At 37.9% G+C, this 18,489-nt stretch overlaps 1 protein-coding gene across 1 annotated transcript in view; it reads left to right on the top strand.

Moving 5' to 3' along the window:
• Cntnap5bl1 (contactin associated protein family member 5B like 1) overlaps nucleotides 1-18,489 on the top strand; it is a 985,855-nt gene that overhangs the window by 834,534 nt on the left and 132,832 nt on the right. Inside the window, 1 exon segment of the mRNA NM_001329899.4 lies at nucleotides 6,144-6,383. Within this exon segment, the coding sequence (NP_001316828.2) occupies nucleotides 6,144-6,383 (240 nt within the window).

The following is an 18,489-nucleotide window of genomic DNA, read 5'->3' as shown; positions in this document are numbered from 1 at the left end:
CCTGTGTGTCAGCACTCCAGTAGACCTGTTTTCTATCAGCCTGATCTGGGGGGAAAAAAAAAAGCTCTGCTCTTATGTGTGTAGATGCTCCTGGCAACTAGCTAGCAGCTCTTGGTAAAAGCAGATACCTGAATGGCCCAGGCCCTGACTGCTCCTAAGTCCCTGTGCCCAGGGGCCATAGATGTCAGTAGGTGGTTTCCTCCTGGGTCAGGAATGTGGGCAGAAAGTCATTGTCTCCTCTGAGTTTTCAGAAGTGTCTGTACTTCTGAGGGTTTAGCTCTCTCCCCTATGGGATTTGGGTCAGTGAGCTGTAAAACTGGTTCAGTTCAGTTATGGGAGCAGTCAGAAACCAGCACGTTACTGCTGCTGACTGCCCCTATATTCCTGTGTCGAAATGCACTAGGCAGTTAGTTTCCTCTCGGGCCAAACATGTGGCAGAAGGGGCAGTCTGTCCTGTGGTCTCAGGATTGTCTGCACTCTCCCCCATGGGATTTGGTTGCTGGGAGGCTTTAAAGTATTAACAGAATAAAGCTGTTTTTCATTTGTCTATATCTAACAGTTGTGTAAATTTTCCCTGGAATATGTAAATGTTAATTGTGTATTCATAGTAGACACAAAAAACCTAGAAAGCAAAGAAGAAATTGCACTCAAGTTCCTTACTGAGGAATAGAGTTTTCTATTTCCTATATTACTGTAGATGAGGCATGATCACAGCAACATGAGTAGCTCAGGTAGGTTCTTCACTGACAGCTCAAACTGACCTAGAATATGAGTCACAAAAGTTGTACCTTACAAGTGTATTAACCACTTACATGAATCTTAGGGAGAGAGGTGGAGTTAAAGCATATTATATTCTAATAATTGTTACTACTTCTATAACTTTTGGTAGGGACTTATGATTAATTTGTGAATAATGTAAATTTTGTTTATGTCACGAGTCTTAATATGACTCTCTAAGAAGGAATGCTATAATTTGGAAAATTAGCTCCTCAACAACTATGCATAAGTCCAGATGCAAAGGAACAAATCAGAAAATATATTTAGATGATAGCAGAAATATATATACAGTCAGCAAATCTAGGTGTGGTCTGAAATGAAGCCTGTAAAAAAGCACACACACTACTATCTGATATATCAATGGAAGACTGATTGGATTTTGGCAAGTATTTCTTCTCTTTTAAAAAATGGTAGCTTAAGGTTGGAAAATTGTCTCATCAGATTAGTTACCTGAATTCAATTCCCAGAATATACATGGAAGAAAAAGAATACTCACTCTTACAACTTGTCCTCTAACACTTTGTGTATATTTGTCTCTGTATGCATATAATATATATGTGCATCATGTTTGTAATGTGTCTATGTGAATATGCATGTATATTTGTACATGTGTTTGTGTTGTCTTGCTGAGCCTGTACATGCATATGTTCATCTGTGTGTATATGTATATTTAAGTGTGGTCTAACGTATGTGTTTATGTGTGTTTGTGTGTATATACATGGATGTGCACGTGTGTTTATGCTATTGTGATGGCATGGATCCTGACAAAATTATCCAACATTTAGGCTAGTCTATACATTCCTTACAATAAAAATAATACATTCTATAGCTTTTTCTTCTTTGTAAAAATAAAACACAATGTAAAAAAAGAAAAAAAACATACTGTTGTTCTCTGTGCTAGGTAGTACACAATACTTTATACTATTGTGCTCTCTCAGCATCTGATAGTTTCTTGAGCATCTTTTTTTTAAATCACATTGAATATTATATGTCTGTACATTGAGAAGAATATGTTTACCAAAGAAATCACCCCAGCCACCCTTCCCCCTTTTTCAAACTTGTTGACTATGCCACATACAAGAAAATATACACTAGATCTACAATTTGCCACCTCTGCTAGGAGAAAAAAATGACACTAACAAGATATATGAAGTGTAATTCAAACCCACAGAAAAGCAGTGACTGCAGAGAAAGAGAAACAGAGGCAAGTATTAGACTTCATAAATCCTCCCTTCCTTTTTGCATCTAAATCTCAGAAGAAAAATAATGAGTCTTTCTTTGTGATCAGCTTGCATGTGCCATTGATTTACCTTGTGGTTAAAAGAGACTCACTCACTGAAATTGACACAGACAAGATGATGCAATTGAGGTTTGACCTCTTGACCTGCATTCTTGTCAGAATTGGAAACAAGCTCAACTTTTGTCATTATTTCTGAGTAAGAGACTAGACTTGTCCCTCAAGAATACCCTCTTTTTGTTCTTTGGACTCAAGTAGAGGATTTCATAAGTGTATTTACTGGTTCAGTGACATGCTGTGTCCTAGTTACATTTCTACTGCCATTAGACATCATGACCAAAAAAGTGCTTAATTTGTCCTCAAGATTTTAGAGGGATAGAGACTGCAATTATCAGGGTAGGGAACAAGGCAGCAGAAATGAAAGCATAATGCTGAAGCAATTTCAAAGACCTTACATCTTGATATATAAGTATAAGGGAGAGAACTAACTGACCTTTGAAGTCTCAGAGCCAGTTTCAAGTGAAATACCTTTTCTAACAAGATCACTGTTCCTAGTACTTCCCAAACAGTTCCAACAACTGTGGAGTGACTATGCAAATTTAATCTCAATGAAGCTCTTTTTCACTCAAACCACCATATCTGGGATGGATTAAAGAAGATATATTTCTAACAATCACAGCATTTCTAACCATCTAATCTGCTAATTGTTTTTTCATGTTAACGATTACCCTATCATTCTTTCAACATATAATGGAAGGCTCATTATTTCTCTTCTGAAATTTATGTGCAATAAATAAATTTGTCTGTACATCTGTGTTTTTGCCTCTCTGTGTGTCAATGTTTGTGTATGTGAATGCAAGTGCAAGTGTATTGGATCACATGCATAACACAGCATATAGAATTATGAGAATAGTCCATATATACTTTCTCCAATTCATTTAAGACAATGCTCCTCAATGGCCTGTAGCTTCATCTTATAGGCTAGTCTAGGCTACCTGCTCTGTGGGCTTCCAGAAATTTGCCTGTCTGCCATCACTAGGATTAGAAGCATGCATCACATAACCTAGCTTTTTCTGTTATTCTAAGTATCAAAACTGTGTCCCCATGTTTGCAAGGTGCTAAGGACCAACCTCAGCTTAGGGAAAGGTTCTTGAAGAGAGGTGTTTGGGAGAGGTACAAAATATGGCTCATGTCATTTGTGGGTACATCTGTTCTGCTCTTGCTGTATCTTCATACAATTTATCTAGATAGTACAGCTCTTGCAAACCAAAGCCCAGTCTTTTATTTACATATCAGTTCAATCATTATCCCAAGTTCCCCTTTGATTATCCCATGATAATATCACATTTTATGACCTTAGTCCCATGATTCATAGAAAGAGACAGCAAGTACATTTTCTTAAATATATCAAATGAACTCAGACATCTGTCTACCATTGTAAGCACAAACAATAAGTTTAGCTGCGTGGGATCCATTGCTGAGATTACCATCCCCAGCATGCCTGACCTAAACTTGCTCTGTCCCAGGTAGACAATGAACTCAAGAATCTGCTGTCTTTGTATGTATAGACAATAAGCTAGCTGGGGAGAATCCACCATGACCACCATTCCTGAGTCTAACTTTTCTCTGTTCCAGGCTCACCTTAAACTCATAAATCTTCCTGCTTTTGTATCTTTCTGACAAGCAGGCTCAATAGCGTTGCTGCACTTGTTCATTTAGGTCCATTAAATATCTCATACTGCATCTTTATACTTTGCATAGTTGAGAAATCATACATTTTTAATCAGATTTTCAGAGTTATTTTATAGAGCCTTTAGAGCTGTCTTTAAGGTCACAGCATTTAATATTTTGTAAGCACAGGAGACATACCCTTACCTCCCAAAATTGTGCTATTACTAATTATCATGGAGTCACTGGCAGGGAGAATATTTCTCAATAGAGAAACATAAAGTAAATTATTTACATTATTAGACTAAAAAAGTCTCATACCCACACAACCAGCAGCACTTACAGAGTCTCATGCCCTGCTGGCTCTGCTCCAGGGATAAGAACTGTGTAAAGACATCCCTTTGACAGCAGCTATGAATGGCTTGGTAACAAGGCAAGCACTTTGCTAATTGACCCATTTCCCTAGCCACAATTTATAGTTTCATTTTTCTTGTCAATATATTTATTGTCTAAAATAGCAAACTTGATATGCCTGTTTTATCCATCTTGATAAGCACAAGTGTCCATCTAGCTATATTCTAGATATTTCTCAATCTTCCTAATGTTGTTACCTTTTAATTCAGTTCCTCATCTTATGCTGACCCAATCCTTAAAAATTATATACAATGGTACTTAATAATTATAATTTTGCTGCTGTTATGAATTGTAATATAAATATCTGATATGCAGGATATCTTATATATGATGCTGAAAAAGTTCGTTCACCCCAAAGGGTGGTCATGACACGTGTTGTTGAGAACTGTTGTAAACCAAAATATAATGGGATTGTAGCATAGGATGTTAAACCTGAGTCTCAGTAAAGGCAGTGTGGGCAGCTGATAGATACAGAAAGTAAATGATTTATCCTTTCTGCTCTCATATATTCTACAGCTCCATATTTTACCCCTCTCTTTTTTTCTCTTTTCTTCCTTTCTTTGTCCCTTGGTACTTTTGTCAGAACCCAAGGATTCATACTCAGTCTCCACTCAACTATGATATGACCTTGAGCTCAAGGGTTGGTCACTAATAGCCTGTTTTGTAAAGCCAGAATGAGTCTCACAAAAAATTCTCAGCAACACACACACACACACACATACACACACATACACACATACACACACACATGCAAATTAGGTTTAGCTGTACTTTTTATACTATAACACACATACATATGTAAAAAAAGAAAAAGAAAGGAAAAGTTTCTATCTACTCAAGGTTTGATGGAGATATTGAAGCCTCTTCTGACCTTCTCCAGATATTGTCTCACTTGAGAGTCAAATTACAGTTCAAGTATGAATGGGAGATGAGAAATTTTATCTGCTAAATAGTGTTGGATAATAGTGTTGGATAGTTATGGATAAACTCTGGGATCAATAAGAAGGGAATGCATAATGCTTCCACTATTTCTTGCAAGTAGGAGATGACTGAAGACTCAGAAATCAGTAGTAACTGAACACTCTATTGTATAATGTACAGTAAACTTTACTATAAACACATGGAATAATAGCTATGATAGCTTATAGGCCACATAAAAAAATCCATATTTTATTCATATGTAGAGACTGGGGTCATATGAAGTTTAATTCTTAAGCATTTTAATAAGAACTGTTTCCTCTCTCAGTTTCTCCTCCTTTCAAGGGAAATTATTGTAGAAACAGGGACTCAAGTAGCCCAATTTGCCTTGAACATACTATGTAGCAATGATAACCTTCAATTTCTGATCCTCCTTATTTCTTATTCTTAGTGCAGAAATTATTGATTTGTGCTGACAAAGTTTATTCAGTGGTACATGGAATTGAACTCAGGCCTTCTTGAATGCTCTCTAACAACTCAATCACATCCCCAGTTTCCTTTCTCACTATGAACTTTAAAAAAGGTGTAGTAGAGCTCACAGTAGCACCACAGCTAAGTGTTATGACAAAATGTTATTCTCACATAACAGAATGTTACAATTCAACAGAAGGAGACTGAGATGAAATTGTTCTGAATGAACTTCCTTGGGAGAGTAATAGCATCAAGTACACAAAATCTCGACAGGCCTAACAATGAACACCAGGAGCTCCTAGGTCCATAGAACACAAAGGAAGAATCTTGTTCTTATAGATTTTCAAGTACACAGGGATAAGTCCTACATAAAAATGCCCTACACTACATGCTAGACATTATTAGCATCTAGATTCAACTTAAGACTACCTAATGTCATGACAGTAGGAAAGGGGCAGCCCTTGTTTTTAGCTACAAACGGAACTAGAAGAGTTGAGACTGTAGCAGGCTCTCTCATTCTGACTAAATAAAGTCCACAGCAGGATTGTAACTGATATTTGGGAGAGAGGACAGGTAGAGATTTTGTGATCTACCAGTTACATTTATGTAATAAAGCTATGACATCTTTCATGTTTTCCACCTCATTTTTCACCATTAGGAGGGACATCATCAAGACAGAAAGGCTTTCTTGGATGCATCCGTTCATTACACTTGAATGGACAAAAAATAGACCTGGAAGAGAGGGCAAAGATCACACCTGGGGTGAGACCTGGCTGTCCAGGTCACTGCAGCAGCTATGGAAGAAACTGCCACAATGGGGGCAAGTGTGTGGAGAAGCATAATGGCTACTCCTGTGACTGTACCAACTCACCATTTGAAGGACCTTTCTGCCAGAAAGGTAAGATGGGCACACACTCCACTGATACATGGGGTCTTCCAGCATCCAATTATGATGGTTTATGATTCTATGATGCTAGGCAATCGACATGATTGCTATGGCAGGCAGTGCTCTATTACCCATGTGCCATGTTTAAACCAATAGTACTATGCCTTCAAGCAATGTATACCAAATCTCCTATGTATGGCAATGTAGTATCCACATGCCATTGGCAAACCAATGTTCTTCATGTACTCAATCAATGCCCAAACTTTGTGCTCTCAGTTTTCCTGTGTTTAGATTTTAATTAGCTCATCAACATAGTAATTTCCATTCATTGGGCTCATTTTCTTTCTGGTAGTGCAGTTGTGGTTAGTAATAAATGAAAATGGGCGCATCTTCCAGAGTAAGGAATCTGGCTGAAGGCCAGAAGTTGATCACTTACTTGTGTGTAGTGACACACTAACATTTCTAATTGTAATACTTCAATGAAAAGTATGTCAAAGGACCACAGTTTTCAGTAGATACAGAAACACTTAAGCCATCTTTTTTTAAAAAATGAATATATATGTCAATGAGTTTAAAAGAATCATAAAAAGTCTTCATAGTTCTTTAACACTTCTTTTAATTATAAAAAGATTGCTGAACACCCAGTGTAAACAATATTCACTAGCATTATTAATATTAATATTTTAACTACCTTGAGACTCAACAATTCTACATGGCTTTTGCCAATTCATTGATATACACTGCTTTTTAGTGTGTGTGTGTGTGTGTGTGTGAGAGAGAGAGAGAGAGAAAGTGTGTGTGAGAGTGAGTGTGTGTGACTGTGTATGTTTGAATGTGTGTGTGTGTGTGTGTTTGTGTGTGTGTGTGTGTGTGTGTGTGTGTGTGTCCATGTGCACACATTTTCCTGGATTCAAGAGAGGTTCATGTATATGCTGTCAATAGAACAAAATGGGCATATATTCCTCAGGTAACATCTGCCCTGTATTTTTGAGTCAATATCTCTCACTGATTTAGACTCTTCAAAGGAATAGGATGGCTGGCAAGCAGGCTACAAAGATTTACAAGGTTCTGCTTCTACAACATTAAGATTGTAGACACCATCATGCTAGTTTTTTTTATTTTTAGCATAGGTCTTGTGGATCATCCTTTAAACAATCCAAGTTCAGCCTTAAAGCACATTTTTCAAGCTCTTCCACCAAGCAGTAGTTTTGTTAATTTAACTTAATCTCAAAGATAAAGGAAAAAAAGGAAGTACCTGGATTTCCTTAGAATACTATAATTTAACATCCTACTTCACTCATTCTGACCTTTTCTTTTACTGGATGGGATTATTTTCTTGCTACTGCCAGGAAACATAAAAATTTTCTTGGGAAAACAAAACACTAGAACAATCTTTAGGATCAAGACAGTGTTAAACCATGTCTCAGAACTTGAAATAAATAAAACCTGTCTCATCCCAATAGATCTTCAGTGAAGGAAAACTTTTAAGTTTTATTCTATTACGCTATTTTTTTTTTGTTTGGGGAATCTAAATACTACCAGCATATGCTTAGAGGTTAGAGGAAAAATTTTGGCAGTTGACATTACCATTCTGCTATGTGCTGCCATGGATCAAACTCAGGTCCTTGTGTATGATACAAATATTTATGCACTGAGCCAGTTTGCAGATAAGGGCTCACGAACTCATATGGTTGAAGTTGCTTACAAAAAACCTGTATAAGATCAATCTAGTCAGTATTCTGACATAGATTTCCAAGGTGATCAAGAGGACCTATCCCTAGCTGACAATCTATTGATGATTATTAGTTGAGGAAGAGTTAGGTTATTTAGGGGTATGAATATGGTGATGCTGCCTATTCTCCTTTGGATGGCCTTGCCTGCAAATAAAGCCATCACTAAGTGGATTCAGAGTACATATATATTAGCAAATAAATAAATAACACGAAGAGGGAGTACATGGCAGGAGAGTAGAAGGAGTTAAAGGGTGTGTCATCAAAATATATTTTATGTGTTTCTTAGTTTCCTTTTTGCTGTGCTGAAAAATGTCATAATCAAAAGTGACTCAGGGAGGAAAGCATTTATCTGGCTTCCAGGTAACAGTGCATCTTCAGTGGAAGGCAATTCAGGAACTTAGGTTGGAAACTCAAGGCAGAAGATGAAATAAAGTGTACTCAGGAATGTTACTTACTGGCTTGTCCTTCCTGGTTTGCTCTGCCTACTTCCTCGTACATTCCAGGGTCACTTGCCTAGGAGTTGCCCCACCCACATTGGGCTGTGCCATCCATTCTATTTCAAGCATTAATCAAGAAAATGCCCACAGAATTGGCTAGAGGCCATTTGGATGGAAATATTTTATTAATTGTAGTTCTTACCTCCCAGATAACCCTGGACACTGTCAAATTGACAAAAAATAATAAGGACAACTGACACCTTATCAGTATAATATACAAATCCATTACTACAAAACTGCAATATTTCTTTACTTCTATGTCTCTAAGAATTAATATTAATAAAAATATCACTATATAAAGCATACCAACTTTTAAAAGTCTCTTGAATTTTTAAAAATTCAGTCCTTTAAATATCTCCAATATCTCTAAAGTGATTGTGTTGATTTTCATATGCTTAGCCCAGGGAGTGGCACTATTAGAAGGTGTGGCCCTGTTGGAGAAAGTGGGGGTGGGTTTGTAGACCCTTCTCCTATCTGCCTAAGGATGCTCAGTCTGTTCCTGGTTTCCTTCCAGTGAAGATGAGACATCTATATCTGGTTCCTGTCAGCATGCCCTTCTTAGCTTCATCAATCTTATCTAGTCTTGGTGACTGTATATACATATATATATATATATATATATATATATATATGTGTGTGTGTGTGTGTGTGTATATATATATATATATATATATATATATATATATATATATATATATGCGACACATTTAGCCATTCCTTCAGTTGCTGCTCCAAACTCTGCCTCCATATCCCATCCTATGAATGTTCTTGTTCCCCCTTTTAAGAAGCAGTGAAGCATCTGTACTCTGGTCATACTTCTTCTTGAGCTTCAAGTGGTCTGTGTAGTGCATCTTGGGTGATTAGAGCTTTTTGGCTAATTGTCCTTTACAAAATTTACATTGATTATGGTGTCTGGTCACAGCAAAAAATAACTCTAAGAGATTGTTTATTCCTTTAAAAATAAGTTAGCTTCTTTCTTTTTGAAAGGGTGGGGTGGGGTCGCTAGGGCACAGTAACAATCAAAGGAATGCAAAACTAAATGTAGACTGTAAAACGTTTAATGCTTAGCACCTTGTACCTATTAATGATCTGGGCTCTAAAGGGCCTAGACAGCTCTACTTCTATTGTTCTGCTGTATGCTATACATATAGTACCTCTCTTAGTCTGAGGCCATCTGTGTCCCATAGTTCCTACATACCTCGGCTATTGTGCCACAGTCCTGGCATCTCTAAAATGATGGGATATGTACTATCATCAATAATTTTCTGGTCTTTCATTTGTGAATCTGACACGACCACATGGTGTGAATCTTCATCTTCTTTCAGTCCTGAGGTTTCTATGGTGACTGAAGTTGTACCCTCAACAATGACTTCTACTAGTCTCTCCTGATGCCATACTTCAGTTTTTTTCTATTACCCCTATAGTACTTCACTTTCCACTACCATCCGGTAAAGTCTTATATATTACAAAGTTGGTGCCTGTTTGAATTGTTGCTTTGGTCCCAGTGGCCTACAGCTTGGTATGCAAATATTGATTAAACACTTCCTCAAAAAGACTTTGCCTCAATAATGCTCACCACTTTTTGGATGAAGGTGATCCCTCAGCTGGAACTGTCCAGCATCTGTTTTCTCAATTAAGCATAAGTTTTACCTCTAAAGATTGTTATTTCAAAATATCACAAGAACAATCCTGATAGAGTCTATACTTTTTTCTAAAATTTAACAAGACAGGCCTCCATCATCTCCTTGGCTTTCAACATTATGTTTCAAATTCATACACACAGCCCAGTAGAATCTGAGCTCACAAGAGCTTTATCTGCAAAAAATACCAAAAACATTCCACGATCCACACCAAAATAGTATGTTCAGGTCTATCCGTGCAAAATTCCATAAACCTACTTCCAATTTCTTCTTTCATTTACTTCCTTTTCTATGATAAATGATATGGAAAAAAAAAGCCTTCGGGAGTATCTTAGCATTTCCATTGCTGTGAAGGGACATCATGACCAATACAGCTCATAAAGGACAATATTTAATTGGGCATGACTTACACATCTAGAGTTTCAGTCCATCATCATCAAGGTGGGAAGCATGGGATCATGTAGGCATATATGGTGATGGAGAAGGAGCTGAGAGATCGACATCTTGTTCCAAAGGCAAACAGGAGAAGACTGTCTCAGAGGCAACTAGGAGGAAGTTCTCAAAGCCCACAAACTGATACACTTCTTCCACCAAGGCCACAGCTACTCCAATAAGGTCACACCTTCTAATAAATAGTAGCATTCAATAGATCAAGCATATTCAAACTACTACAAAAAAAAGAGAGAAGAAAGAAAGAAAGAAAGAAAGAAAGAAAGAAAGAAAGAAAGAGAGAAATAAAGAAGAGAAGAGGAAAGAGCTTTTTTGACTTATAGTGACAGTCTCATCAGAAGATAAGGAAGGGACCCAAGTCAGGGACCTGGAGACAGGAACTGCAATAAAGATCATAGAGAATTCTACACTGACTTTCACCTTTGACCTGCTTAGCCTGACTTCTTGGATAAAGAAGGACCACTTGCCCATGGAAGGCACTGCCAACAGTAGGCTGGGACATGCTACATTAATATTTAAGTAAATGGCTCCCACAAACTTGACTACAGACCAATTTGTTAAAGGCATTTTCTACATCCAAGTTCCCTCTTCCTGGTTTACTCTGACCTGGGTAAAGGTAACAAAAAACTAGCAAGGACAGCATGTATAACATCCTTAAAAAAAAAAAAAAAAAAAAAAAAAAAAAAAAAAAAAAGAGCAACTATCTTTTAAACTAATTTGAAATCAAAAGATGCTCTCAGTTTTCACACGGGGAAAGCTCTGTTATCAATCTCTGAAAAGTTTGTGTGCCTCAGTTTGAGGGCCCATCATTACAGGAAACACATGCCGATGTAGGAGAACAGACATGACACAAAGTATGCACTGAAGCACCCAAAATCTAATGGTGGGGGGACTTGGACAGTGGTCCTACCTGTATTTATCAATGAACATTATTCAAACATCCCATAAGCCATCCTTTATGTTTAACCTCCTTTTGACATGTTCCCTGTTCTACAACATGTGAAATCATTCTGACAATACTGTTCCTCGCATCTGTTACAATACGTTTTCTCATTTTGATCCATAAGTTAAATAAACAGATATGTCCTCAGCCTTTTCATGATCTAACAAATTCCACTGTTTACAATTTCCTCCTCTATATTAAAAATTAAGTGATCTTCTACATAAGGAAGTACTAGTCTTGAAAATTGCTTCCGACAAAACATGATGTGGAACTGAGGAGAACCATTTGTGAAGAGAAATTCCCTTAGCAGTGGGGGCTCACTGTTGGGGTGCTCTCCTCTGCTTCCTATTCCAGCATCATCTATTTCAGGGATGAGGTTTGTAAACATGTGGAATACCAAGCATAAATTAAGGACATGTACTCCTTTACCAGTGCTGGAAAAAATTACTGACTCTTGGTATAACCAAGGAAGAAATGTTCACTTCGGCTTATAATTTCAGAGATTTCAGCCAATAGGCTTTGCTCTGTTGATTTTGGGTTCATGTTGACATGCAACATCATTATGAATGTTACAAAGAAAAATAAATTTCTTACAGCCTCTGTGAAGCAGAAGTGAGAGAGGGGGATGTGGAGTTCCCAAGATCCCCTTCAAAGTCATGCTACCAATAGCCCAGCTGCTTTTCTCAATTTTCTACTTTCTTAGGCTGTTTGGAAACATTGATTTTTGGCTAATAGAGTAAGGGAGCCATAGGAGGAAAGAAGAGAGCATCAGATTCCATGGAACTAGGTATAGAGGCAGTTTTACCTCCCTAACATGGGTGTTAAGAACCAAATCAACATTCCCTGGAGGAAGAGGATTTAGACTATGACCAACCAGGTGGCAGGTCAATCATGATCAGGGTGGGACTTTTGATTTCTTTGGTTTGCTGCTTTGTTTAGAGCTTATTCCCATTTGTGATATTGATTTCATTCTGAATAAAATTATGATAGAAATATTTTTTTCCAGAAATGCTTTAAAAGTTGTATTTATTGTTGGTCTTTTAGATAGGTACAATTAACATTCCTCTGTTAGGATATATACATTACAATGCCAACCAACCAGAGCTTCCAGGGACTAAATCACTACCCAAAGACTACACATGAACTGACCCAGGTCTCCAACTGCATATGTAGGAGAGAATATCCTTGTTGGAGCACCAGTGGAAGGGGAAGCCCTTGGCCCTGCCAAGGTTGGACCCCCAGTTCCGGGAAATGTCGGCGGCGGGGAAGTGGGGGCGGCGGGGAAGTGGGGGCATGGGGAGGTAAGGAAGGTGAGGAAGAAACACTCATAAGGGGGAAGGGGAGGGGAAGGGAGTTTATGGACCAGAAACCAGGAAAGGGAATAACATTTGAAATGTAAATAAAGAAGTATATCTAATTTAAAAAAAAGACGAATGCATTACATTTTAGATTAACATAGATATGTCATGAAAGTAGAAAGGCAGTCTATCTGGGGGTAGGAAAAAGACCAGGACTTTTATATGTATGTGGAGAAGGGGTGGGGTGGAGGTGGGGTGGGGAATCTAGATTTTACATATGAAAGAAAGCATGAAGGATATGTCCTTCTGAAAATTGCTTATTGCTTTAATCTAAGAATGTTCAACTGAATACATTTATCTGAGACTGTCACTATTTTGATTTTTTGTGCTGAAGTGTTCTAAGGATAAACTTCTCCTGTCCTATAGTTGGGCTCTGCACTCAAGGTGGGCTCTCTTTGCCCCTCTGGGACTGGAATGGGATTTGCATTCTTGGATGGTTCCTCTTAGCTGGATCCTTCCAGGTACTTAAGTATCTTCCTGGTAAAAAGAAAAAGAGGATTTTAAAGGTATATTTGCATCTCAATGGTGCACAGGAGGTTAACAAAGATAGGCTTCCTAGTGTAAAAGTGGCTAGTTAATTCGGAAGGCTTAAGTGGGAAGTGTGTTGTTGAGGTCATTACATGCTTAAATTGGCAGGAGGGCATGAGGGGGTGGGGATAGTGGGGACAGCCAGCTGTAGACAGTATGTCCTTGTAAATCTGTCGGCCCTAGCTGACATTCATTCTGACATGGATCTGTACACCCTCTGTGCTAGTCAGCTAACTATAAGGAAACATTTGACAGGAATAAATTTCAGAGTTTTAATAGTGATAAAAGAAAAACAAATGTATGATGGCCTAGTTTCTGTTGTTTCTACACACTACTGACAACTCCCAGCCTCACACCCACCCACTTTCAGGTCACTCTCTCTTTCTGTTTTTGAATTTGCCTAGCCTGGAGCTCTCATATAATAGAACACTAACACAACTTGCCTCTTGTATCGTATTTCTCCTATTAGATAATATTGTCACTTCATCCATGTTTCTTCTTTCTATTGCTAAAAATCTGGATATTTCCCACTTTGCTTGCCTGTTTGTTTTTCCACAGACCCTCGACTATCTCCATTTTCTGATGTTTCTCAATAAGACTACCACTGAATCTCACGTGCATTTTTGATTTTTTTAATTTTTAATCATTTTATCACATTTCTTCACTTGGTCATGTGAAGCTGCTGTTGGGGTATATATGTTCCATTTGATTCTATGGAAGACAAAGAACCACTTTCTGAAATTGGTTTTTCTTATAGCTGTGAGAAAATAGTGGAGAAACCCTGGAAATAGCTGCTCCATGGGAGTGTAATTATATTGATTGTAGGTATAAGAATGAGAACAGAAAGAAGCCACAGGAAGAGTCCAGAGCAGAGAGAAAAGGAAGCAGATAGGACTGGCCAGGGTCAGGGATATTTCTCCTGCAGGTGCAGGGAGGAGCAGAGAAAAGTGGGAGAGGATAGTAGAGCAACTAACAAGGGAAGCAGAGAAGTAGTGGGGAAGGGTGGCAGGGAAGGCCACATGCTAGTTTTCTAATTTGGAAAAGCCTGAAAGCTAGGATAATGGAAGAGGTAAAATGGACCTATGGGCCAAGATGCCATTGTTGTTTACAATGGTGGCTACCCGGGACAGATCACACGGAGCCAGCACAATCTCATGGCAGTAGTTTATTGGGGGAAAAGGACAAAGTGGGTGATGAAGAAGAAGGAAAGAGAGAGAGGGTCGGGGTGGGAGTACTCTGAATTTTATTTGGGCCACGAGGTAACCACATGCATCTACTGCATGTAGGTGAGGCAGGCAGGTGAAGGTAGGGCAATTGCCGTGGCAACAGAGGCATGGGTCATTGTTGCATATGGATGATGTTATCATTGGACTCAGAAGCTTGTTTCTGATGATGCCAACAACTATCATAGTATTAGAAATAAATAACAGATACATGTACATAACAAGTACTGAGGAGACGGGAAGTTAGTTTTGGACTTCAATATGCAACCAGATATATGCCAAGGGATCCCTTTCTGTCAAGCAGAAACCTGTTGCCCAGTTTCCTGAGGAGTACTTCCTCTCAGCATTGACTAGTCCATCAGAAATTCTCCTGGAGTCCAACTTGAGGTGAGCCTATACTTTAATTTTGGACCAAATCAGTGGGTCTTCCCTCTTGGGGGCTGCTTGAGGGTTTCCCATTTATAACTAACATCACTATGTATCACTAGGAGTAAAACTCAGGTCATCAACCATGGTGGTTGCCAAATGCACTTACATGCTCAGACACTGCTGCCCCATGGTTCATCTCTTTCAGAACTGGGAAATTATATTTCAAAATGGATTGTAGATTTTTCATTCTTACCATCAGTGTCTGAAAGCTCCAGGGTTTTTTTGTTTGTTTGTTTGTTTTTGTTTTTTGTAGTCTCACACAGACATTAGCGTGTGATTGTCTTATAGACCACGTCCTAATGTATGAGAAATGGTGCCATACTGTATTGCTGACTTGATCATACCTAATGACTAGTCATGATAAATATCCTTTCAAATCTTTACCATCCATTTAGACATCCTTTTTGAATAATAACCGCATATTTGAACCTTTTGCACATTTTTATTCTGGTTGACATTTGGTTGTAATTCAGTTCTAATATTTTTCTGTCTTTTGACTATATTTCCCTTATAAAAATATATTTGCAAATTTATCCTACAATTGTATTGGATTTCTTTTCAAAGTCCTCATTATATTATTTGAAACAGGAAGCTCCTTCATTCTGTTGGAGGTCAATTCGTCTTTTTCATTCTTTTTTTTTTAAATTTAGAGAATACTTTATTAGTTTTTATAATCAAACCCACGTAGATAAGACCTTACAGATTTAATACAGTGTGTTACCCCTGTACAAATGGAAAAAACTTAAGTTCAACATTTCTAGACCAATATGGCTGTTAATTTCTGTACAGTGACAACTCAACACAGTAAACGGGGATACTTTTTTCCAAAGTTGACAGCACAGCTAAAGTTTCAAAAAATTCAAATTATATATCTGTATATATATATTTATATTTATATAAAAAGACCAATAATAGCAGTGTGTTATGCATCAACAGCAGCAACAGCTTTTCCAGGTTCTGCAGTCATCTGAACAAAACTGTAGAGACATCCAGCACACTCCATTAAAAAAAAAAAAAGTAAAAAAACAAAACCCGAGAAAACAGCACAGTTCTGTTACTCTTGTGGTACCTGGCACCATTTTTTTTTAAATTAGCTTCTCAATCATCATCTGGAAAGAAAACATTCTGAGCAACATCATTAAAAACAGCTCTGTCACTACTACTAGCACGGTCACTACTACGTATCATAAAGCAGGTACAAGCTATTTTACATCCACAGAGGTATGATACAGTACTGTCCTACGTCTATAATACTAGAGGATACAATTTAAAAGGCATTATTTGAGACTTGATTCTACTTTTCCAGCAGAGGGCCCAAAGGATGGTGTGGCACAGCTTTGTAAAGAAACATACTCTAGACAGGATTTCCTTTCACTAGTGGCACAGTTCTAAGGATTCATTCTCTCCATGAATGTCAGCTAAAACCGTTATTAAAAAAATGAAATATCCCTAGAACAAAACCGTATAACCACTGGATTCACATGAAGATGACCTAGGGGAGACAAGCTGGACCTCACCTTACCAACAAGCTAGCAAATCTGTTATGTTTAAACAGTGAGACCTCCAAGGAAGGAGATGCCAAGTAGTGCTTCAAAGCTTCGGACCACAATCAAACACAGCATCCTTTTCAACAGAAGCAGAAGCTCATCTGAATATGCTCAAGGATGCTGACATCAACATTTAATCATCTCCTCACTCATCCAGGAAGAAGGGGAGATCAGTTACTACTGTACTTTATTGTGTTCAACCAAATCACCATGTTACAAAAATAGCAAGCTGCCATAATAAAAAATAAGGCTCCTCTATCCAGCACCAGATAGCATCATTTTACTTTCAAGCCTAGAAATTGCACACTTGTATATAAACCAACCGAAGATGAGGATTGAGAGTTCATCTTGGTGGATTTTTCCTTTGATGAATATGAAGTGTCCTTCCTTATCTTTTTTGATGTCTTTTAATTGAAAATTGATTTTATTTGATATTAGAATGGCTACTCCAGCTTGCTTCTTCTGACCATTTGCTTGGAATGTTGTTTTCCAGGCTTTCACTCTGAGGTAGTGTCTGTCTTTGTTTCTGAGGTGTGTTTCCTGTAGGCAGCAGAATGCAGGGTCCTCATTGCGTATCCAGTTTGTTAATCTATGTCTTTTTATTGGGGAGTTGAGGCCATTGATGTTGAGAGATATTAAGGAATAGTGATTATTGCTTCCCGTTATATTCATATTTGGATGTGAGGTTATGTTTGTGTGCTTTTCTTCTCTTTGTTTTGTTGCCAAGATGATTAGTTTCTTGCTTCTTCTAGGGTATAGCTTGCCTCCTTATGTTGGGCTTTACCCTTTATTATCCTTTGTAGTGCTGGATTTGTAGAAAGATATTGTGTAAATTTGCTTTTGTCATGGAATATCTTGGTTTCTCCATCTATGGTAATTGAGAGTTTTGCAGGATACAGTAACCTGGGCTGGCATTTGTGTTCTCTTAGGGTCTGTATGACATCTGTCCAGGATCTTCTGGCCTTCATAGTTTCTGGCGAAAAGTCTGGTGTGATTCTGATAGGTCTGCCTTTATATGTTACTTGACCTTTTTCCCTTACTGCTTTTAATATTCTTTCTTTATTTTGTGTGTTTGATGTTTTGACTATTATGTGACGGGAGGTGTTTCTTTTCTGGTCCAATCTATTTGGAGTTCTGTAGGCTTCTTGTATGCCTATGGGTATCTCTTTTTTTAGGTTAGGGAAGTTTTCTTCTATGATTTTGTTGAAGATATTTACTGGTCCTTTGAGCTGGGAGTCTTCACTCTCTTCTATACCTATTATCCTTAGGTTTGATCTTCTCATTGAGTCCTGGATTTCCTGTATGTTTTGGACCAGTAGCTTTTTCTGCTTTACATTATCTTTGACAGTTGAGTCAATGATTTCTATGGAATCTTCTGCTCCCAAGATTCTCTCTTCCATCTCTTGTATTCTGTTGGTGAAGCTTGTATCTATAGCTCCTTGTCTCTTCTTTTGGTTTTCTATATCCAGGGTTGTTTCCATGTGTTCTTTCTTGATTGCTTCTATTTCCATTTTTAATTCCTTCAACTCTTTGATTGTGTTTTCCTGGAATTCTTTCAGGGATTTTTGCGATTCCTCTCTGTAGGCTTCTACTTGTTTATTAATGTTTTCCTGTGTTTCCCTAAGGGAGTTCTTCACATCTTTCTTGAAGTCCTCCAGCATCATGATCAAATATGATTTTGAAACAAGATCTTGCTTTTCTGGTGTGTTTGGATATTCCATGTTTGTTTTGGTGGGAGAATTGGGCTCCGATGATGCCAAGTAGTCTTGG

Source organism: Rattus norvegicus, chromosome 13, assembly GCF_021556685.1.
Source record: "Rattus norvegicus strain SHRSP/BbbUtx chromosome 13, alternate assembly SHRSP_T2T, whole genome shotgun sequence".
Lineage (NCBI taxonomy): Eukaryota > Metazoa > Chordata > Mammalia > Rodentia > Muridae > Rattus > Rattus norvegicus.
This window is presented reverse-complemented; position numbering and strand designations above follow the sequence as displayed.